The 24,311-nt window shown below is 43.2% G+C and overlaps 2 protein-coding genes across 2 annotated transcripts; one reads left to right on the top strand and one right to left on the bottom strand.

Annotated features, from left to right (window-relative positions):
- Nucleotides 1-578: 578 nt before the first annotated feature.
- Nucleotides 579-14,488, bottom strand: efhb (EF-hand domain family, member B). The gene is made up of 12 exons (XM_060065002.1): nt 14,265-14,488; nt 14,130-14,189; nt 13,889-14,032; nt 13,261-13,438; nt 12,773-12,883; nt 10,142-10,271; nt 9,489-9,556; nt 7,499-7,653; nt 6,874-7,078; nt 3,831-4,070; nt 2,970-3,154; nt 579-1,605 (listed from the first exon to the last, which is right to left on the bottom strand). Exons 1-12 carry the CDS (start codon nt 14,331-14,333, stop codon nt 1,459-1,461), a joined length of 1,692 nt encoding a protein of 563 aa, XP_059920985.1. The 5' UTR covers nt 14,334-14,488; the 3' UTR covers nt 579-1,458.
- Nucleotides 14,489-14,745: 257 nt separating this feature from the next.
- rab5ab (RAB5A, member RAS oncogene family, b) lies at nt 14,746-23,968 on the top strand. Its single transcript, XM_060064464.1, is given in 8 exon segments — nt 14,746-14,919; nt 16,116-16,320; nt 16,322-16,352; nt 16,915-16,972; nt 16,974-17,064; nt 20,909-21,031; nt 21,288-21,381; nt 22,076-23,968. Coding segments are annotated over 7 exon segments (648 nt in total). The 5' UTR covers nt 14,746-14,919; nt 16,116-16,185; the 3' UTR covers nt 22,192-23,968.
- The last annotated feature ends 343 nt before the right edge of the window (nt 23,969-24,311 follow it).

Here is a 24,311-nt window from a genome sequence, read left to right as displayed (position 1 = left end):
GTGAATGACGCGTGTCATTCCGTGCTGTCGTAGTTATTAACGTTGACAACGCGTCGTCTCCCGATAACAACGGGGTGCTGTCATTAGTGTCCACCGATTCATGCATCGCAAAACATACTGGGGGGATTATCCTAATGTCTCCGTCGCTGCGGTAATGCTTGGATGGTTTGGGGGGGTGGATGTGCGTAATATGAAAAAAACAAACATCTAAATTTGTGTGGGGGTGCGGTTAGTTCCGGTTAGGGGGATCTTGACGAACGTAATTAGATTATTTGAGTACGGTTTAGCTCGGCACATGTCAAATGCTTGTGGACATGGTGATAGCGCCCTAAAGAATTTACCGTGTGTGTGTGTGTCAGTCAGACTGATTAGCAGCAACACACAAAACAAGTGCAAGGGCAAAAAGATAATGTGTTGTATTTATGTTATTAATAACATGTTATCTGAACGCTTTGTAATATTCTGACGTATCTATACCAACTGCCAAGTGGTTTAATTAATCCGGATATTATATATTTATGTGTGTGTGTGTGTGACTAAATTACTGTGTAAATAGTTTGGCTTTGTCAACATTTTATGGTAATTAGCAATAAGCCCAAAACGTGTTGAAATCATACCAAAGCCTCAGACAGATCTAATGCAGTTAAAATGTCTTTCACATAAAAACAGCAATAAATAAACACAAGCCTTTATTAATATTAATATCATACTTTCGACGCATCAAAGATTTAACTAATTGTTGTATAGCAGCCTGCTATTTCAACTTAATAACTGGAAAAAATACTGTGACAAATTATGCTTGACAAACGTACAATTTCCCTCTGAGGCAATAAGGGTTCGAAACACTAACAAATTTAGACCAGAAATATTGTCTTAATGCTTAAACACTGCAGTTAAAAACACCGTGTATATATTTCAGCTCTCCTATTCTGTAAGTCCAATAATTTATACTGATATTCTTACACAATATATAGACGCAAGCTTGCAATAAATACTGTTTCGTGTACGGTAAGACCACTTAACGGACTGGTTGGTTTACTCTAAATCACCAGTAGAGAGCAGCGCAAGACTTCAGGTGAGGAGGGGGCGGCCGTGCAGTGGCTAGGGTGTTCTACTACCAGTACCGGGTTTGATCCCTAATGTCTACGGCCTGCCCTGGCCTATCAGAGCAAGACCCCTTCCTCTGTCTTAATGAAATGTACAAGAATTCACTTAAAATAAAAATCCAAGTATCAAATTAAATATTGATATGAAATAAGCTTCACCAGAAATGTAAAGGGTCCATATACCTATTGGTTTTTAACTTTTCAACTCTCTTTCAAAAGCTATAATTATGCCCTCTTATATCATGCATCTGTGACATTATTGCAAAAATCGCCAGGTTTTTGGTATGAAGCAGTAACTTTTAATAAAGAACCATACGATCAGTAAAGAGGGAGGGGCTTATCCTGATGCGAATCAGATCGCTTTCATTTCCCTGAGGACCTCGCGGAAGCCATGAACACACACCTCACTGTCGGGCTGCCGGGCTCTCGCCAGCTCCCAGGCTCCCTCAAACATCTCTGTGGAAACGCTGACGCCCATGTTACGGAAGATCCCGGCCATCTGCAGAGGAAGAAGAGGGTGGGTATGAGGAAGAGGAGTGTGAATATGAGGAAGAAGAGGGTGGGTATGAGGAAAAGTGTGAATAGGAGGGAAGAGGAGGGATGAGGAAGAGGAGAGGGAGGGGGTGTCAACACATGGTATGTGGTGTCATTGGCGTACTTCTCTGAAGGTCTAAAGTAGAATTGGCAACATAGTCCAGTACCTGTAGGTGCCTAATGTCTTGAATTCCCTGTCTAACCCCGACCTGCTCCTTAATGGAATTTATCCAAATTCCCTGTTTAACCCCGACCTGCTCCTTAATGGAATTTATCCAAATTCCCTGTTTAACCCCGACCTGCTCCTTAACGCCATGTATCCAAATTCCCTGTTTAACCCCGACCTGCTCCTTAATGTCATGTATCCAAATTCCCTGTTTAACCCCGACCTGCTCCTTAATGTCATGTATCCAAATTCCCTGTTTAACCCCGACCTGCTCCTTAATGTCATGTATCTGAATTCCCTGTCTAACCCCGACCTGCTCCTTAATGTCATGTATCTGAATTCCCTGTTTAACCCCGACCTGCTCCTTAATGTCATGTATCTAAATCAGGGGTCTCAAACTCGCGGCCCGGGGGCCAATTGAGGCCCATGGGATGATATTTTGTGGCCCCCTACTTGACATCAAAGTTTAATGTTAGTGCGGCCCGCGCGTTGTTGTCAAACGCACAGAGTGGCTTGCCATGCTTTTTTATCACTTGTGATAGGTGACCAGATGTCCCGGTTTTGCCGGGACAGTCCCAATTTTGGGCTGCGTGTCCTGAGTCCCGACAAAAACCAAAGGACGCTGAAATGTCCCCGTTTCAACCAACCGCTATGAAATGTCCCCTGTTGTCAGCGATTACATAGCCAACGTGATCTAATTATAGCCCGATCATTAACTTCGATTGGGTCAGTTGTGCTCCTTTTTTTTGTGGAATACTTGATGGGGCCCAGCCTGACCCAGACTCTACCTCCGGCAGCCCCCAGGTAACTAGAGTTTGAGAACCCTGATCTAAATGAACTAAGAACAGATGCTCCTTAATGTCATGTATCTAAATTAACTAATGTCATGTATCGAACAAAACCAAAAAATGACAGTCACTAGTGTGAAACGTGATATGTAGCGCTGTGTATGTTTCAGATATCCCGATAAACCATTAATATTTATATTTAGCAGTCAATTCACCCACTTACTGCCACCACTGATTCTTGTTGCCAACACAACTATTAATCAACACAATAAATACAAGTTTACATTGACCTGCACACAGCGCACAACCCCACAGCAACACACGATTGATAGACAATCCGTATGAAGCCAGACGAAGAAGAGCTCCCTGGCGTACCTCCTGCTTCGAGCGGGGGCGGAAGAGGTGCTCCTTGTGGACCCCCCACAGGGAGAGGAGCGAGGGGTGTAGCAGGTGGCCGGCTCCCGCCTGCTCGCCGTAGTTGTTGGTGTCGCCCATCCGCTTGAGGCGCGGCGCCGGCAGGTCAGTCCGCACAGTGGGCACGCCGTAGGTCCTCTGGCCTTCTACAGAGGAAACAGAGATACACAGGGAACATCTAACTACTATAATAAATGGCCTGCCGCACCAGTTACTCAAGTTACTCATATTGATATCCCCCTTTCCCTCCTGCGGACTGTTTTAGTTGTTGTTTTTCTTATGTTTCTTATGCTATGTATGACTGATGATTATTATTTTAAGCTAACCAATAGTAGTTGCCTTGCATTTAAAAATGTCAATGCAATTTTCATCCCTGAATAACAGTCAAAACTATTTAATAATTGATTTGCATGTATAGTATACTACCCTTTCCATTGAACAATTACCCCTGTTATCATAAATTGACTAATTACCTAATTCCTAATATACATACATACATACATACATACATACATACATACATACATACATACATACATACATACATACATACATACATACATACATACATACATACATACATACATACATACATACATACATACATACATATACCGTATATATAAAAAATCGTAGCAACGTAACCAAATTGTTTTGGGAGAAACCTATACTACATTTATATCTATTGCCCTCCTTTTTTACTGGCACTGATTCAACCTAGGTAAAGTAACATTGCATCCACAAAATAAATGGTGGCTGTCTTAAGCTTTGCATAGTGAGCCCTAAATAGTAGTAAACATGGAGGTCCCCTCCCACACCAACCTGTGGTCCCGCGATCAGCCACCGTAGCTCGGATCTTGGACGAGGAGGTGACGAAGTGGTCTGGGGCCATCCTGGGCTGCAGGCTGATGGTCCGGGGCACCTTGAGGCTGCTACCTGGCTCAAGGGGCTCCAGGTCCTCAGGGTTAATCAGGGCCTGGGTGGAGCGCCGCCTGGTGGGTGTCCCCCCGTTTGATAGGGCGCTCCTCTGGGGGTGGGCGGGCGCCGGGCTGGTCCTGCTCTCTGGGGAAGGACCACAAGAAGAACAGGGTAGGAGGAGAAACCAGCCATTACAACTGAAACTCTGACTGCTTTTCTATATTGAGGACACGTGTCATTTAGCAGACATGTGAACCAAAGCGGCTTATGAGTGAGGCTAACAACAACAAAAAAGGCATGCAATTGGAGCCGCTATAAAAAGATAGGGTGCAGTAAGAACATTTGTACATATATATATTTTTCATGATATGTAATTTATTATTATGATATAGGCTGAAGATAGAACCCCTTTTACAGTGGCGGACTCAGACTGTTTGAAGGGCAAAAAAAAAAAAAGGGCACAATTTGCACAACATGGGGCCCAACCAGCTTGCAAAAAGATATGATGCATCATGTATGATGAAATAGTCCTCATCCTTGATTAAGATTAGCATTAAATTATGAGATCCAGATCAAAGTAATTAATGATAGGACAATTAAAATTATAACCACACCTCTATCATAAAACCAAACAAGGAACTTTACTCTACTGAAGCAGTTGTCACCGGGATTGTAGCATATGTTTGTCGAAGCAAAGTCAGACCAGGGAAAACTGATTCCACATCATTGTCTTTTAGGCACTTTAGCACAGCTTTCACATTGCTGGGGGGAAGAGCATATGATGAGTGGAATACCTTGAGTTCGGTGACAACATTTTCTTCCTCCACATCATAAAATCGGCACACATTTCTGACAGATAGGGCAACTCTGTCATTTGTCATGCCTTTCCAGTGACTTGGGATGGTAAGGCAGTGAAGGCCTGAAATAATTAACCCAGTTGGTGTGTCATCCTTCCCCCCCGGTGTAGCTCCTGGGAGAGTATATCGAGAAAGTTAAAGAAAACCTTTCCCCGGTAGTGCTCCTCCAAGTCTTGGGCTCGGTAGTCCTCTGTAGCAGATTGGGTGCTGTATTTGTACTTTTGAGGTACCTTTCTGCGTCTGGCTTGTTCAAGATTTTAATCTGGAACCTCAATTCCTGCTGCCTCCGAGTTCCCTTTTGCCTTTGAAAAAAAGACCATGAACTCCTCATCCTTCCTCATTAATCATTATCAATGGTGTATGATGTTGTCAAATCAAGGTCTTTCTTCTTCAGTGAAGCAGATGCGATGGCGGTCTCATTGAAGATGGGTGTGGTAATCTCCATGCATAGAATGAACTCAAAATCTATGCTACGCAGGAGCTGCTGCAGCGTCTGGTGGATCACTGTCAGCCATGTTCCGAAGCAGCTTAACGACGGCAGAAAGAACCTTCTTCAGGGACCTCAGAGCATCTTCCCTGCATGCCCACCTTGTGTCAGACAGCCTTTTCAATTCACAGACCCTTTGGTCAGGGTACATGGATTGTTGCATTTTTACAAAGCATGGCATGGCGTTTTGTAGATCCGGCAAAAAATGTGTAAAGACTTTCCACTAAGTTGAAAAACCAAACAAAATGCTGGTTCGATTTGGCACTCTCCACCAAGACCAGGTTTAGACAGTGGGCATGACCGTGCACGTATAAAGCTTTGTCATTATGGCTCTGATTTTGCGACTGCAGACCCTTGTAGCTTCCACTCATATTTGCAGCTCCATCGTAGCCTTGGCCCCTGACATCTTCCAATTTCAGTCCATTCTCCTCAAGGAGTGTCCTTACAACATTCTCCAATTCCTTTCCTGTTGTTCCTGTCACATCGCAAACTTGTAAGAATATCTCCTTGATTTCCATCTGATGGACAAAGCGAACAACGAAGGACACCTTTTCGACATTGGAAACATCAGTGGTGTCATCCAAGAGAATGGAGAATAACTTTGACTCATCTATTTCTTTGAGAATGACCCTCTGAGGTGGCAAGGGCCTTGATAATGTCATTCTGTGTCTTATAGGAAAACAGCGACATCTGTGTTTTTTTTTCTGTTGAGACTGGATATGTCAAGGTGCCTTTTGAGGGTAGAATCATATTTGGCGTAGTCGCTGAACAAGTTCAAGGAAATTTTCTTTGTTCAAAGATGTTATACTTTCGTCATGACCCCTGAACGCCCCATCTTGCCGCGCAAGATACAGTGCGATGCCTACCAGCCTGGTCATTAATTCCCTGTTTCGTTGTCGCTCCTGTTCTTTTTTGGGTCTTTCTTCTATGTCTGCCCTCCTGAAAGCTTTTTCTAGTGGTCTTTGTCTGAAGTTGCTCCTCTAGAGGGCACTTTTTCAACCATGGAGGCACTGTAAGGGCATTAAGAGGGCACTCATTGAGGCAATATATCAAATTTTCTTGTTCTGAGGGCTCATCATCATAATTTATTGTATGAAGGGGCACCAGAGGGCCCCCAATATTTTTTTTCACATATAAAGAGGGGCCTATAAGGCACTTTCTCTCATATTCGCCACTCTTGAGGGCACTTTTTCAACCATGGAGGCACGAGGGGGGGCGGCCGCCAAACACACAATAGTGATACATAGTGAAGATGAGTCACTAATGTGATCTTCATATGGGTGGAGCTCTCTCTAGGAAGCGGTTGATGTTGTTGGCGTCGCAGAGGGAAGCTTCCCGGACACTTAGAATGTGTGTTTCGTGCATTTAGCATACAACATCATCAGAGCGTTACTCAGACACGAACTAGCTAAAAATGAAATAATCATTAGTTGGCATGGGCCATAACCACGGGGATATCCCCACACAATTTACTTTTTTATATTGAGCTGAAAAAGGGTCATCACTTACCCTTTTCTGAGAAAACTTCTCCTATTGTCCGCATGGTTGCTTGAAAATATTGGCATCATATCGTAATAGAAAAGTAGCAAAACATCGAACCGACCCGTCAGGACGCGCTGCTCGGCGTGGCTGATGGGCATCTTTTGTTTCCAGTTGAGGAAGTTGGCGAACTCCAGGAAGTCCAGGACCCCATCCCGGTCCGCGTCGCAGGTGCTCATAAGGTCGTCCAGAACCGCCTCGCCCGCCCTCACCCCATACTCCAGGCACACCGCCCCCAGATCCTCCCTGTCAATCACACCTCTGCCCTTCTGTCCAATCAGAAACACACGCACACACACACACTTCATGTTCTCTACAAGGGCTATGGCATTGAAGGAGAATCAAAATGTTATGTTTAATGAATTGATCAGGGATTACTACAAGGGTTTGTTGAGATTTTAACTCAAACTTTGTAGTAATGCCTGGCCAAATAATTACACGTGACCCACATATAACTATATCCCCATGTGAACTAGTACCAGGGTTTCTCCAAACGTAATCAGAAATAAAATGGAACCTACGTAGTTGGACCAACACACATTCCAACACCATGTTTGTGGGGATCTTGTCCTGACGCCTGAAGGCCTGGGCTCACTGAATTACATGGAACCTACATATTAGGACCCAAGGCTCAATTCCCATGTGGCCCACACGTTCCTGTGGTTTGTGGGGACCTGGTCGGGCGGTACCTTGTCGTAATGACTGAAGGCCTCCATCAGGTTGGGGAAGGCACGGCAGTTGAGCTTCTTGAGGGTCTGCTGGATGGCGCTGACCGCCCCCCGCTGGCGGTCTTGAAGCCGTGGGAACCGACCCGGGTCTCCGCAGTGGATCAATTCTGCCGCGCCTATGGAAGTGGAGAATCATCATCTGCTGAGACATTCACCTTTAAAAGGGACACTTATCCCATTTGCATTAATCTTTGTATCGCTAGAAACCCAGGCCTATTTTTGAATGGTCTTGCATCAATCCCCTTATTTTCCCCTGAGACGGGAGAGATCCGTATCTACCTCTTAACACTTCCTGCTTTAAATGACGTGAAAAAACAAAAAAACTACAAACACATAACAGATCAGTGCCAGTGGGTGGGACTCAGGGGGTATGGTATAAACGGTATAGCGGGTACACCGCTGTGAATTTGCGCTACGGTATGGATTTGGATTAGGGATGCACCGAAATGAAAATTCTTGGCCGAAACCGAAACCGAATATACTGAAACAGTTGGCCGAAGGCCGAAACCGAATACCGAAAGTGGCTTTTAATGTTTTTCATTCATTTTGCTTTAATTTTTCACCATTGCATAAATCAAACAATTAAATGTCCTTTATAAACTTTTCTGTCTTGCTTTTCTATAAAAAAAAACAATTACAAATTCGATACAAAATATTTATTTAATACTGAACGTTTTCTAACATTCCAGCAGACATTATAGCAAGAATTTAAGAAAATAAATGAGTAAAACTTTTTTTTTTTTTTTTTTTATAAAAAAATATAAATGTTTGGTGTATTATGTTCGGCCTTTTTACTTCTTCGGCCGAAACCGAACATTATGTTTTGGGCCATTTTCGGCCGAATATGTTCGGTGGCCGAATATTCGGTGCTTCCCTAATTTGGATGTTACCGTCTGACCGGTGTGACCGGTAGATCACACGAGTGCTAAAGAAGCAATGATGTGATGCCAGTGATGCCGTCGTTTATTCATAATATCATCCGGCGCACTATACGATATTCTTGAACACTCTGGGAGCTCCGGCGGGAGACCTGGAGCTCTTTGTCTCAATGAAAGATAATATAGACATCTATAATATAATATATAAAATAACGGCCAAAAGCTGCGCGCACCTCTGGATGATATTATGAATAAACAACTGCGTTGGGCTCTCCGATGTCTCTGGTCCGTCTCAATCTGAAGTCGTGGTACATCTGGACTTTAGAGAGTAAAAGCCAACGTTTCTACTCCTAATTCCTTCTCCACCATGGCCGAGAATCAATAAACGGGTCTTATTTTGCAAACCCGCACCAGCCCGTACTCGCGAATTACATTCCACACCCGACCAGACCCGCTATAAATTGATACTGACGCCCGACCAGCACCCGAAGGAAAACATTTGATTGAACACCGGGGAATTACACTATAGATTGCTGTGCAAAAAAAGCATATCATCCACTGTGGACGGTTTTAGTTGACTCCTCCGCTCCTGAATAACATATCCAGCACCGGAGAATTGTCGCTCGCAATCGCAAAACCCGCTACCGACCCGCGCTGTTCAGGCGTCCGACCCGACCCGCACCTGTGTCTGACACAGTATTCTTTACTACCCGTTTCATCCAAATTGTGCGGGTCACCCATTGGGTACCCAAACCCAACTGGGGGGGCGCACACAGCTGGCCGTTATATTATATAGAATATGATATTATATAGATACCTATATATTATATAATATTATATTATTTAGATAAAGAGCTCCGGGAGTCCGCAAACGGCAACAATCCCTTCTCCTCCATGCTGCAGATCTCTCTGGACTGCAAGGAGTGAACGCTTATTGGCTGTTATGTAACGTCCCTCAGGGAGTGAATGCTGATTGGCATTGTGGGAGTTGTCATCTTCAATCCACAAGTGCAAAAAAGTCACTGTCTGCATTTTCTCGGTCAAGAGGTGTGTGTATGTGCGTGTGCGTTTACCGAATTTATCCGCTGGAACGAGAACGCCAAAGGTGTGATCCGGTAGGATGTTCGGTGTTTCTGCGATCCTGAAAGAACAATGCAGGGTCAAAGTTCAAGGTGCCGGCAGGGATGTCAGACCACCTGTTGTCACAGCAAAATGGGACTCAGGATTCCGTATGAGTCACCTACAGTAGGTCAATAGGTTATCCTCGCCCTGAAATCAACAGAGATCTCGGAGGCAAAAATTGCATTGCATCGTGACCAATGGAACAGGCAGGGGCATCCAAGTCAAAAAAAGATCTGAACATTTTCTGAGTGAATCCACAGGATTTGCTGTCCCAAGGGATTTCTTATCCCTTGGCACTTTATTGAATCAATCAGTGTGTTCATTAAGCAGCTTTTGACTGAAAAAAATTGTAGTTGGAAGGTGGGAGATGCCTGCAGGGACATGCATTGGACATCGGGGTTTTGAACCCAATCTTTGGACAGGGGGAATGTACCCTAACGACTTGAATCTAACGGTTTTCAAACTGCGGATTTGGACCCATCAGTGGACGTCAGCGGCAGGGGAGCAGTTGGTTCTCAGGGCGACCAATAGACGAACCTAGAAAGTATCCAACGCAGCCTGAGTGCCTGAATCAGTGCTTTGAGGAGACGGGGTAGATGCTTACTTCTGCTCATCGCTCGGCCAGCGGAGCAATTTGGCGAGCCGCCGTCCGTCACTGTGGTGTGGTGTCGAGACTCCAAACCGGCTGCTTCTACTGTGGACGCTCCAGTCATACTTCCTGTTTATGGGCTCGCCTGCAGCAAAGTGGAGCAATGTGCAGAAAATGAACAGTATGGCTGTGCCTTGTTATTCAATGCGCGTGTTGCATGCATTATCAAGAACTGAAACAAACGCACACACACAAACACACACGCACACAAACACACGATGGGTGCCTCACAAACAAACACACAGGCAGACACCAATACACCCACATGTATGTCCGTCAAAAAATACACAAAAATACACAAACACCCAGTGATGTAGTCTACGTGATACGCAGGTATACGCCGTATACCCACTAGGAACGCACCAGGATTTGCGTATACCCACTTAAAAATGTGCACGGATACGTATCAATCGTCTTGTGACAGATCTTTCACTTTTGTGTTTATTTTTCGCAAATACCGGTTGGGTATAACTGCAATAAAATACTTTTAGCAGCGGAAGTTATCTCCTACATTCACCATTCATAAAATTCACCCTGCGCGCTCGCGCTCTGCCCTGTCTCTGTTACGAAGCGCGCAGCTGCCCCTGCATCTCTGCATGTTAGTTGACGGGCCGAGCCCCTCCTTCTCGCGCTGCGTGCGTGCGTGCGACCAGTCCTCCCATATTAATGTGTAAACCACATAACAAGTAGTCAACAGAAGACAATGTTTTAATCCCACTGTATATCTCCTTGTTACTTTTAGATGAGAACCCCTGGCCAGCCTTTCGGACTGGGTGTCAGGCTAGGGAATTTAAAAACAGGCATCCTTGGTTAGAGTGGAGGGAAAAAGAGTTGGGTAAATGTCAGCCAACATGCAGTGGGTATACACAATTGAAATTCATAAAGTTAGTCACTATGCAAATGAGAGTATAGCTAATGGTCATTTTTACGGTGCAGTAATTTCACACTTTTACACAATTCAATTACTGTATGGTATGTTAGATAACAACAGTAAGAGCTACAATTAGAGCAATTGAAAGAGTGAAACATTAGTCTCCTGTCATCTCCTGCTCATGCACTGGTTAGCCATGGTTGTAAACAGTTCATTCAATTATTTTGAGTAGATTTTGTCCTTGTTTAGCATGTGCTATTGCTACTATAGATAGACAAAGGACAACTTGTCATTTTTGTGTTCTATTTGTTCATACTGTTATTAAAACCTATTCAACTTTTTCTTGATTGTTGATAATCGTTATAACTCTTAAACTCTTAAACTCTTAAATCAGCGGGTTGTAGACCCCTGCGTTGGTGAGTGTGGTGCGACACCCCATAAGCGCCACACACGTACACGTACCGGTGGGACGGGTTTGCACGAGGCTGGGAGGGAATCATCACAGTATACCCACTACAATAAAATAGACTACACCACTGCAAACACCCACACACGTAAGTCTTTCACACTAGTGATGGATTTAATGATTATTTTCCTTGATTCAGTTCGCGTCGGTCAGTTCCCCAAGAAGTGTCGTTCACAATCGTTAGTTTGTTTGTTCGTTCAGTCGAGTTAATTAGTCGATCAATATTACAACTTTAACCAAACGCAGCGGGATGGGGGGGGTGTCGTTGATCATTGGATGTTTATCATATCAGCAAGATAATAGATTGGATTTAGCAATGATGGTGGGGGTGCCGGTGGAGAACGAACCATGAGAGAACGAAACAGATTGACGAAACATTCAAATATTTGATTAATCTGGCCTGACACAGAAAGTACAAAGACAGCATGCATTTATAATTTCACTGATATTGAATCGTATTATCGTACGCTCGCTCACTAAGCCTCTTCTCTCTTCACAACTCACAGTCAGTGAACGAACAGCGAGTCAGCGACTAGTGGGTCTGGGAGGAGACGAGTCCGAGAACGAACGAGAGAGAAGAATCAGTTCAGATCGTTCGTGTTAAAGATTCGTTCATTCGATCTGATTCGGTCGCGAACAACCCATCACAATTTCACTCACACACACACACACACACACACACACACACACACACACACACACACACACACACACACACACACACACACACACACACACACACACACACACACACACACACACACACAGTGGCGGTTCTACGTCCAGGGGGGGGGGGGGTGGTGTTGTATCGTGAACCTACGGACTTCAGTGGGGATTTCATTCCGTCTGTGCACGGCACCTTCTCAACGAGCAGGTGTGCGCCTGCAGCCAGAGGGGGCGCCAAAATACCTATTCCCCACACAATGTTATGTCGTACTTCATTGATAACCGCTACGCAGCGCGTTTTTTTTGTACTGCTCGTGGCGCCCCCCATGTGATTTGGCGCCCCCCACAAATATGCCGCCCCGGGCGGCTGCCCGGTTCGCCCGTGCCTAAAACCGCCACACACACACACACACACACACACACACACACACACACACACACACACACACACACACACACACACACACACACACACACACACACACACACACACACACACACACACACACACACACACAAAAGTCTGTCTCAGTATAATTCACTGAAAGTCGAGGGAGAAGAAGACACCAGCCCCTCCTCTTACCGACAAAGTAGGCATTGTGACTGAGGATGTAATCCTTGTGTCCTATGAGGGCTTCCGTGTCCACCTGCTCTGCTGTTATGGGTGGATTTACAGTTTGGCCTGCAGTTCCAGCTGGAGACAAAGGAGACTTTTACTATTGAGTAACTTAGCTGACACTTACAGTATATCCAACGTAAATTGCGATATAGGTAAATAAGGAGCAGGGAGGGGTTAGACATAATCTTGCTCCAGGATGACAAGTGGAAGGCTGTAGACTTGGGAACCGTTAAAAAAAGTCTACAACTAGTATTGTAAAACGTTATTTATTCGCCCTTGTCCATTACGGACATTGGGTCTATAAACCCCATGCAAATCATTTGTTTTTCAAACTACCCATCCCAAGTAGGAGTTTCAAACGAACCCAGATGTGAATAGATCAAATGATAGATTCATGGTGAGCTAAGAGCTCTTTCACCCATCTTCCCCTTCTCCACGATGCGAGTACTTACTGCTGAAATATTTCAAGCCAAACGTGGTCGCATCACCGTAACACTTCGGGAGCCCCGCGCTCTGTGCATGTGACCTGCCCAGCGGGGCAGTTCTCCTGCTGGCGTAACCGGCCTCGCGGTGCTCAAGCAGCTTGTCCTGGAAGCGCGTCTGCCGCGGCGGGTTCACCACGCGATCGGCCTGGTGGGGAGAGGGGATCACGTGATCGCACATAACACGCTAATTTACGTTGTTTTGAGTTTCATATTAATTTTTTTATGTGTTATCGATTTTTTTGTATGTATATATTTTGATATGGATGATGGTGTGTTTATTGTTTTAATTTACATACATAGGTCTAGTTAACATGATAATTGCCTTACGTCGTGTTTTGCCCTACTGCGCTTTTGAAAAATGCTTCTGTCTTCGACACAGAACCACAGTTAAATAGTAAAAGACACCGACACGGTCAACTATAGCAGACTAGACTTATTGGAATGTAGTGCAAAAAAAAGGAAAAATACAAAGAGATGCTATCCATCCTATTTTTGCTGCATCGCCACTTGATATAGGACCAACGTATCCATGCCTGTATAGATAGATAATTACAACACAAATACATGAATATAAGTTCCAGACATAAATACTCACATTAATTGAAGCTCTAGTTCTAATCCCGTGAACTAAGTCAGGGGGGATATCTGGATCATTTGCCTTCCCAGAGAGCACTCTAATAAACCCGGGTTCTGGCTGGGTGGTTTTGAGGAACTTCTTCAGGTCCGGTGGTGTGGGAGGCTGGAAGTGGTAATAATATCATTATACGAGACGTCCTATTTTTAAATCAGTCTCCACACACAGGCAAACACACAAACACAAAAACACACACACTTACCCTGGGTATCTCTTGCAAGCATGTTTTAACCCTGTCTCCCGGTGGTACGAGTTTCCCTGCCTGTAAGGACCAAAGTTAGTAAATACACATCAAAAATAGAAATATTCGTAAGAATGTGATGCATTTCAATTTTACTCGTCTTCTGCTGGCAACTCTGTCAGTGTATTTCCAGTTGTTTGGTGATCTCTCTTCTGACAACGTCATCCTTAACTTAATGAAACAATGTGTTATAAAAATGCCGTCTTAATATAACACATTTAGGTACAAAAGTAGTACGACACTAAACTAAAACCATAGATGAGCTATGTAAGAGTATGCATGTTTATGTTTAGTCGCATGGCAACCCGTTTTCTCAGGAACAACCAACGTGACCCCGCCGTCCTATTGCATTACTGCATGAAGCCAGGGTTTTTTTTGTTTATGCCCTGCTCTAGATAATAGAAAATAGATAATAATCTGATCCGACATGTCAATTAAGTACCAAACTAAGTGAGGCAACCATTTTAGAAACACAACGGCTTTATTTCATGTATATTTGCATTTGTGACTGTCAGATAAATTGATATGAATTGGGGCAGGGTTCCACGCGTCAGCCATTGGTCCGTGTGTTCCCCTACGTCATCGTCCTCCGTACAACGCCAAGGGGAAGTTGATAAAAGTGGGAGTGGGACCTCGCAAATCCTCATCAAATTCACTGTCCGCTAGCTCACTCACCCGTCGTATTGTGAATTACAAACCTGAAAACCTACCACTACATACTGTACTGGCACTGATTCCCCCCTTTCGAAAGGTGAGTAGCTAACGTTAGCCAGGCAGTGTTTGCTATCCGAAGGGGCTGAATAACAGCATTAGCTTTGTGCATTAGCCTGCTAGCTATATGTCGCTAGCTGACAGCTAACAGTGAAAGGGCCAAATTGTATAATAACACAGCAATTACAAGCTTACCACCATCGACTTTCGTCTTCTATCGTTCACACATTATATTTATGCATGGTTATAAACTCGTATATAACCAGGACATTGCGTTTAAAACAGACCAAATAAAAGGCTAATTAGAGCAAAACACTAGCAGTACACACCCAACCCAAATACACTTGTTTTTGTGACAACAATAGCTCTCAACAGTTCATATTTCATAGATGGGAAATTATACTTTCACATTTTTGAACACCCAACTGTGGAGTTATTAATGTTTGCAAGTATTTTTGTTCAAATACATTATTTAGCGAATATGTCTATGTATATGCTCGCTAGCCGGTCATCAGGGTGTTAGCTGCCGTTTACCAAGAGCCGACCCACACACAGGTTATTTATGGTTAACTATGTCGTAACACGATTGTCAACAATTATTCTTGGCTGTCTAGTGTGTGCGTAGTTACTTGGGGATTGAGTAATGGCAAGCTATCGTACACCTTAACGGCTTTATGATTAAAAAAAAAAAGGAGCAGCTGAGCGATGTTTACCTATGACCACATATGTAGAGATGTACAAAGGACTGACAATGTGTCAGTCCTTTGTATCGGTCCAGTTCAAACACTTCCAGGACATTACAAAGATTCGAGACATTGACTAGCACTGCGAAGTGTTAGTTCCTTTCGGCTCATTAATAATACCTGGCGAGTTTACAAATAGTTATTTTTGGCTTATAATGTATTGCACCACAACCACCTCCTATCGCCACGCTTTGTTTTCAGCAATGTGGGTGTTCCTATTTTTGTGTAAACATCAGCGCAATATGATGCATGATTGAAAATATGCCTACAGTCCTGGAGCTAGTTTATTGTTCCCTCCACAGTGTGGCATTATCACAATCACTTCCTCCAAGTCATTTATTTAATGCAATCATAGTCGTCGTCGTCCCCCCCCCCCCCCCATTATGTGTTGTCACACATATCATCTTTTCAGTACTCGAAAACAAAAATGTATTGTCATATTTTGCACTACCACTAACTGTATTCCCATTTTCCGCACCTGATTGCTACTCAGAGCCAGACTCATCCAGGGTTACCACGGTAAAAGCGAGCGTGTGAGCGAGCCCTTGCGAGTGTGTTGTGACATGGCAAACAGAGGCGGAGCCACGCGACCCAATGGTCCCAACGCGGCTAATAAGATCTGCCAGTTCAAGCTGGTGCTTCTTGGGGAGTCTGCGGTGGGGAAGTCCAGCCTGGTGCTGCGCTTCGTCAAGGGCCAGTTTCCACGAGTTCCAGGAGAGCACCATCGGAGGTACAGAGAACTGATGCAGGAAGGGTTTTGTTTTGTTTTTAGCTCCGTTTCCATTTGTTCAATAACTGTTTTCCAGGCATGACTTTTGAGTCATAAGCTTTCGTTGGATGGCAAATATTGTATAGGTTTGGAGCATTACAGATCTTGCATAACATAACCCACATTTTAATAGATAAAGAATCAAATACAGTGTCTGTTGAATTTACATTCATTAGCAACGAGCCAACAATGTTGTGATAAACAGATGGGGAGAGAGAGAGAGAGAGAGAGAGAGAGAGAGAGAGAGAGAGAGAGAGAGAGAGAGAGAGAGAGAGAGAGAGAGAGAGAGAGAGAGAGAGAGAGAGAGAGAGAGAGAGAGAGAGAGAGAGAGAGAGAGAGAGAGAGAGAGAGAGAGAGAGAGAGAGAGAGAGAGAGAGAGAGAGAGAGAGAAAACGAGAACCTGTAGTTGGTTCTGCTAGAAAAGTGTAATCTCATCTGTCAGATGTCTCAGCACTCTCGCATTGTGACCGACAGTACTGTTTTGCCACAGGTGTAATTCTATGCCTTGTGTGTCCCTTCACAGCTGCCTTCCTGACCCAGACAGTATGTTTGGATGACACAACGGTGAAGTTTGAGATCTGGATACAGCGGCCAGGAGCGCTACCACAGCCTGGCCCCCATGTACTACCGTGGAGCACAGGCCGCCATCGTTGTCTACGACATCACCAACGAAGTGAGTCACCGCCGCCCATCTGATCCTGGTTCTCCTTATGCTCATTCTTTCTGGGATGTTGTTCCGTACTTCAATCCTAATAGCTGTTATCAGTCAGTTCCACATTATGTCGGTTTCTCCATGTTAACAACCAGGGCTTCTTTTATATACTCAAACAATCACATGGTCTGTTATCACAGGCTTAAGAGGAAAACAGTTGTGTGTTTTGGTGATGTTTAGTAGGCCTGTCGCGATATGCAATAAATCAATTAATTGCGCGATAAATTAAAATGAGCGATAATTTTTTGCCGGCCGCAATAATTTCCATTCGCACTCTTTTTTTTAAATCATTGCTTTATTGGCCTAATCTGAGAAGATATCTATGCCATAAACAGAAATATTATAGGCCTTTATTACACAGGTCTTCTCAATGCCGTGGAACGCTCCGTTCACTTGTATAGATAGTAGTCCGGTAACTTGTCAACCGCAGCGTCTTCGGTTGCTAAGCAATGTCAACGTCTTTGGCGGACTATTTCTCTGCTGATCAACACTACGAATGCTGCTAACGAATAAATTGTTAAAAGAAACACCATGTGAAGTTATTTTTTCGTCTTGGCAAGTAGCCTTGTAATAAGCGGGATGATGTATAGAACGTCACCGGTCATTATCGAAAATAAGCCCCTTCAGGGCGAAGCAAGACACCTCCGCTGCGTGTCGGTCGCCTGTTCGCTCGGTCGGGCCTTATTTTCCCGATAGTGACCGGCGTTCTATGCATTATATATATTGATATATATTATATATATTTAGCAGGGTAGGCCTAAGTAACAAATGTCGGGTTGAAATCGGGCTCCGGCTCATAATTACAGGGCACAACGAGTAAACCCCCTCGTCAAGTGTCACTTGTTGCATTGTCTGTGTGGGAGGCGGAGCCCTGGCGCAATCGTGTTTACATCCTTTTTATTTAGTGTTTCAATTTTATTTATTGTTTTTGGTGGTGTTTGGTTTTTATTCAAGAGCATTTTTTGTTAATAATAGATTGTTTTTGGTTGTTTTGTTAATTTATTCTGGATATTTTAAATGTCTTCCAGACGTCCAGTTCCAGTGTTCTTCAAAACTAAAGGTTTATTGATCTTCTAAAGGGTGTACTTTATCATTAAATTAGTTGAAAAACGGCAATATTATCGCTTATCGCAATAATTTCTGGGGCAATTAATCGCCCAGAAAAATGTGTTATCGTGACAGGCCTAATGTTTAGTGCCTGAAACAAAATATGATAAAAAAAAACGTAAAGGCGCATTATGATTTTGAGGCATCATGCTGTGAAGCTTGCAACTAACTGACCTCCAGTTTCCAAAGATGTCTGAGAAGGTACAGTGGCCTGAAGTGGCATGTAAGGTGCCTGTAGTTACTTCAAAAGACCTCCCTCTCTCAAGCTGTTTCTCTATCCTCTGTTCTGGGCTACTGTACAACATGGAATGCAACATGGCATGTAATCAAAGTGAGGGGTATGGTTCGAAAGCTTTTTATTTTTTATTTGAGCCAATATGAGTTATGGATATGATTAATTGATAACATTATTGAAATAATTTCCGATCAGCATTAAGACACAGATATGTATCATTTTAAGCCACAAGATAGTTAAAATTGTACTTATTTGATCTTTAAGGGAACTCTCCATTATCGAGCTATTGAACGAGTTTACATGCGTGTCCGGGTGGTTAGGAAAGGTGGAAACCGGTTAAATACATACCACATATTTAATTTTTAAAAAAATAAAAATTGCAGTGACTCTCTGGCTGTGTTAACATACACCACCAAAGGAGTTTGAATTAATCAAGCGATCAACTTGTCCAGCAAAACAAGTTAACAGTAGGGTCTGTTCGTTAGATGATATATATATATCAGTGGTGGCTGGTGATTCTTAAAGTGAGGGAGGAAGGACTGCGTGCTTGGTTGCCATTGACCTACTTGCACTGTTAGTGGCGTATGGTGGCATAAGTATGTGAGACTTAAGTTGTTTCAGGGTGTTTTGGTGAACTACAAAAGAGCTTGGTGGAATAATTATGTGAATTTATTCAAATCCACGAGTGGCAGCATTGTACTTTGAAAGCTGTTGGGCAGCATGTCTGGGACTACAAGGGCAGAAGCAAAGGATGCAAAGCCAATTAGTCAAATCAGGCCTGCTCTTAATTTGTAAAACTAAATAAAAAATTCTGGGCCTATCATTGGGTCTATTTTTGCCCTCAATGACTGAAGCTATGGGTTGCAATTTGGCTATGTTTATTTTCAGCTACGATTGTTTTAAAAAAAATGAAGACCAAAGACCAAAAGTGATGCATCATGCTCTGAATCATTCACTAACATCCTTTCCACGATATCAAACAGAACGGTCAGAGTAACAACCAATTAAAAGAACAACAGGAACATTACTTCACAACTATTTACATGGGCTGTAAGCCTAACATAGTTTGAGGCAAATGCGGTTGTTAATGGATGTTTCAGAATGTTGGTCATGGTGTTAAGCCAATTAAGATTGAGAGACTTCATTTAAAGATCAAGTCAATCCTCCTCGCGGGCTCCGCAGGCTGGCTGTGGGCAGCCCTGCCCGACCGCGGGCTACGTAAAAAACGACTACGGTCATTATAAAGCGAAAAGAACCGCAACGAAGGCATACGACTGAGCGGGTTAGTTGGTTCTCATAGGATAGACTTGAGGGGATAACCCCTCCATCCGGGCTGCTCCACAGCCAGGACTCCTGCTTATTGGTTCATAGCGCAGCCAGGGCTCGAGCCTATTCGTCAATAGACGTAGGCGGGATCCAGATCCCTTAGTTAGTCACACCCACTCAGAGGAGGACTTTCCTACTCTCTCCCAATGAACCCCATGGAGTCAATGGAGGCTGAGGGAGGAACGACATCCCTGAAATTGTCAATAGGCGATAGGGGGTACTAATGTCCCTTTACCCAGGGAAACGAACATTACATATACAAAGGCATTAAAGTAGTAATTTTTAAGGGCATTAATTCATTACAGTAGTCTGGAAAATCTAATTTTTTTATTCTCAACAATGTTAAGGAGGATTTTCCTCTCCTCACTGGAGAAGCTTCCACTGAGCCCTGACGAGTACTTATTGCTTATTGGCCGTCTATTGGAGATTTCTGAAACTTGTGACAGTGTTTTTATAGTTGTTTTTAATGGATTATATTGTACTTATTTTGGTAAGTAACATGATCAAGTCATATTTACTTTTTATATTTTATAATTATATACTTTGTTTTGCTTCTGAAACTAGCAACAATCTAGCAGAAGTTTTTACATTTATGTGGTTTTTCAGTGTTTTATATCTTGTGTTTCGTTTTTTTGTACTCATTTGAGACAGTTGTGCTCAATGTCCCTCCAGTCCATTGTCCATATCGCACAGGCCGAGTAGGGGTTGATCCACTGGTCTTTATTTAATTATATAACTCTTATCGCCTTAGGACAAACCCTTAAATGGAATGCCATTATGAAAACGTTTTTTTAAAACCTTCCTATCTCTTCAAGACACACTAGTTAGTTGTGCCTTTAACAATAGTTACTGTCCCATTATTCAACTGTACAGTATATGTTTTAGTAGTATAGTCATAGTAGCAAAATGTACATCAACATTTCAGGAATAGTTGGTTTGGGCGGCTTCGTGGCTCCACCTGCTAATCTGTTAACCAAGTACACACACCTGCATTCCTATGCTAAATATCATTCCCTCCCACTTGCCTTTCCGTTAAGGCACAAAAAGCCCATTCAAGTATATAGATGTTTAAATATATATAAATGTTCAGTACTGCATTTCCTCACTGACTGTGCCTTTCCTACTGCTTTGTGCCAGGAGTCGTTTGTGCGGGCAAAGAACTGGGTGAAGGAGCTCCAGAGACAGGCCAGTCCCAACATTGTAATAGCCCTGGCTGGAAACAAGGCCGACCTTGCCAACAAAAGAACCCTGGACTTCCAGGTCTGTACCTCTACTGGACTTGCACCTTGTTACTTGGAGACTGTTAAGCAAGGATCAGATTATTTTTTAACAATGGGTTTACACATTTTTTGATATCTTTACTAACTCTGCATTACAAATGCAATGATAAACATTGTCAATTTGACCCAAAACAAAGCCTTTGGTCCTGTCCTCATCCTTCTCCTCCAACCTAATTCGGAACTGCTCCCTGCCCGATCAGAAATACTCAATGTAATGAATCTGTTCTGTGCTGCAGGATGCCCAATCGTATGCAGATGACAACAGCCTGCTCTTCATGGAGACTTCAGCGAAGACGTCAATGAACGTGAACGAGATCTTCATGGCCATTGGTATGTTGCGGTTTCCCTTTAAATAGAAAGTAGGGTTACACCAGTCATGATTTTTAGTTGCCAAATCTGATTGGCGATTTTTACTTACAAAAATAAATTCTGAATGATATAAGTTATCAGCTATAATTGTCTGAAAGTTTTTTCATAAATTCCCTTCAACAATGTGGCAGGTTTAAGTTCTGCTTACAAACCCTTACCAAACCTAGTTCTATATAGTGGAACATAATTAAGAACATTTTCGAATATAATGAATTATTTAAATGTATTTGAGTCTATATGCTATTCATATAATTTATAAGCATTCTTGGAACAAAACGATCCATATATAGAACATTAACTGTTGAAAAAACTTGATGTTGCACAGTACATGGATGATGGGTGAACATTTTCACTCCTGTGATGCTTATTATTCATCAAGTCGCTGAATGATCTATCACTTAAAAGAATCCAGGTGTGTGTATTTTTACAACCTTATCTTCTATTAACTTAACAGTGATAATGTTTAAGTGTGATCCGTCAAGCAGCTAGGAGTCCTGGGTTACATTAGCTGTAGCTGTAAAGTTATAGTTATTACTGGGTTACTCATGTTTAACACTAAACACGTGTACCACTGTGCAAATGTGCTCGACCAAGAGCACAGTGGTGATGTTCCCGCTGGTGACATCATCCCCCTCTTCCTCATTTCCGTTTCCAGCAAAGAAGCTTCCCAAGAGCGAACCACAGGCGGGCGGAGCCAATAGTGGGCGGAACCGAGGGGTGGACCTAACGGAAACCGCGCAGCCCGCCGGCCGCACCTGCTGCAGTACCTAGGCACCGCCCCTCTTCCCACTCTGACCCCAACCCCTCCCAAACACACACACACCTTCCTGCCCCGCCCCGCCCCACTCCAAGCAAGTCAACGTACGGAACAACATCTGGATTTCGGGCTTTTCTCCTTTCCTGCCATCGGATCTGACCCCAACCAACACCCCTCCCCCAGAATAGCTAAAGACTCTGTATAGCTGCGTTTCTAATACTTTCTTTTGTTGGTCTTTTTTTTTTTTTTTTTTTACTTTTGTTTTAAAAAATGGTGTATATCAGTATAATAATGGATGCATGTATCACTACACAACCCTAAAAGAGACACACACACACACGCACACACACACAAACACACACATTGAAAAGAATATATATTTTAATCAGTTGGAAGACTAATCCCTTACTTTCGAGCGAGAATCTCAAGTATAAAAAGGTGGGTGTGATTGTTCATGTTTTGTGTGTATGCTAACATTTTAAGTGTAACAGGGTTACGTGGACGGAGTTTGAACGAGGTTTCCTCAGATACATTCTGTATGTGTGGGCGTTTTAAGTAGTTTTTTCCCCACCTGATAAAAAATAAATAAATAATAAATATTTCCTAAAAAAAAAAAAAGATCTGGCAGCTGATAGTCGTGTTAAAAACTGTCACACAGCACGCCCCTACTTGGAATAAGAGGATTTTCCCCTCCGCTTTCAGACGCTGACCAACATGCTATGCGCCTGTGTATAACATGAGGACAAGCACACCTTCTGAAAATGCTAAACTGGGGTTTCCCTTGCCCCTGGGCCATGTCACAAACCGCTCAATAAAATGTTATGACTAGTATATAGATATCACTCCACCATTGATGTAAATATGACTAAAGTTACGCTAAACTAAGAAATTGATTAGGTTACTTCATGAACGGTAACCATAAGTTTGTAACGGGGAAAAAAAATCCTGTGAATTATTTCTAGTTCAGTTGGTAGACGCACATAAAAGGGCAATTTCTTCTGTGGGCCCTTATGTAGCTGGCTGACAGGATTCCTGAGTTTATCTGTGGTTGGGGAAACCCTTTCTTGACTTTTGATTGGTCAAGGGTTGGCTCCTGTAACATCACAGCAGCGTAGAGCCGAGTATTGGTTGGTGTCAGAGATTGTCATTGAAAATCATATACTTCCTAGCTCTGTGTTTGATGACCCGTTTCAAGTGGTAGTGTTGGTTTCAGCTAGCATAAATGATGGGTGGTTTATATTTCAATCCGGACAATACACTGACAACAAAAATAACCATCTCATGGCTGCAGATTATACTCATGATTTTGAGGTGCAATGTTGGCTACCATTTCACAATTAATAAGGATGCATCCACACAAGTGTACAGTTAATTAATACTATGTTTCCTCCCCCCCCCCCCCCTGTTGTTTTCACCTTGTCATAAACTGGTCAACTGGTAAACATTTTTGGTATATGTAGTGTTACTAACATTTTCACCCCCCCCCCCCCAGCCCCACTCCTGGTGTCTTGTTACTTTTTTCTCAAATGTCTTGAGGAACTTTTATTGTGTTGCACAACAACTGTTGATCGTGTTGCCGTGAGGGACGGCTCTCCTTCAATTTTATACGACGGACCGTATTGGACTTTGCTAACGTACAGCTAGCGGGCTGCTAGCAGATTTAACCCGACAGACGGTTGGCTGTTACAGCTCAATGAATTTTAATGATGTACAACAGCATTACTAGTGATGGGCTAATCAGTTTCAGTGTCTGGAGAAACAAAAAAATGTTAATAAACTCAATAAATTAGGTCTTGTATGTGTTCTTGCTCTGAGGATTTCAATACCGTGGACTTCAAGTTATTTAAAACAAGAGGACGAATGATGGTTGTCTGTAATAGGAGTCGTCTATCAGGTTCCATGAAGGTTTTCACTGGTTAAGGTTGACTGACTGAAATGTTTTCCTCTACTGATACGATGGGGGTGTCTAAAGTAAATCGGGTCCACGTACTCATCTCACGCTGGTTCTCCAGATTTAACAGTTAAACCCTACCTTCCCCCTTATGCCTCCTCTATAACAGAAGCTGGCAAATTAGTGGTCATCTCTTCGCCTCTCCGACCCATTGATCGCATCCAGGAACTTCTTGACAACCTG

Source organism: Gadus macrocephalus, chromosome 11 (genome assembly GCF_031168955.1).
Source record: "Gadus macrocephalus chromosome 11, ASM3116895v1".
In the NCBI taxonomy this organism is placed as follows: domain Eukaryota; kingdom Metazoa; phylum Chordata; class Actinopteri; order Gadiformes; family Gadidae; genus Gadus; species Gadus macrocephalus.
Note: the sequence above shows the minus strand (reverse complement) of the source record. Positions and strands in the feature narration are given on the sequence as shown.

What these genes read in the sequence shown, in the direction of transcription:
- efhb (XM_060065002.1), bottom strand. Translation starts at nt 14,333, where the DNA reads ATGACGTTGTCAGAAGAGAGATCACCAAACAACTGGAAATACACTGAC. An exon ending in GAACTAGAGCTTCAATTAAT is followed by an intron (nt 13,439 to 13,888) that starts GTGAGTATTTAT and finishes TCTCCCCACCAG; the next exon opens with GCCGATCGCGTGGTGAACCC. An exon ending in TGGCTTGAAATATTTCAGCA is followed by an intron (nt 12,884 to 13,260) that starts GTAAGTACTCGC and finishes CTTTGTCTCCAG; the next exon opens with CTGGAACTGCAGGCCAAACT.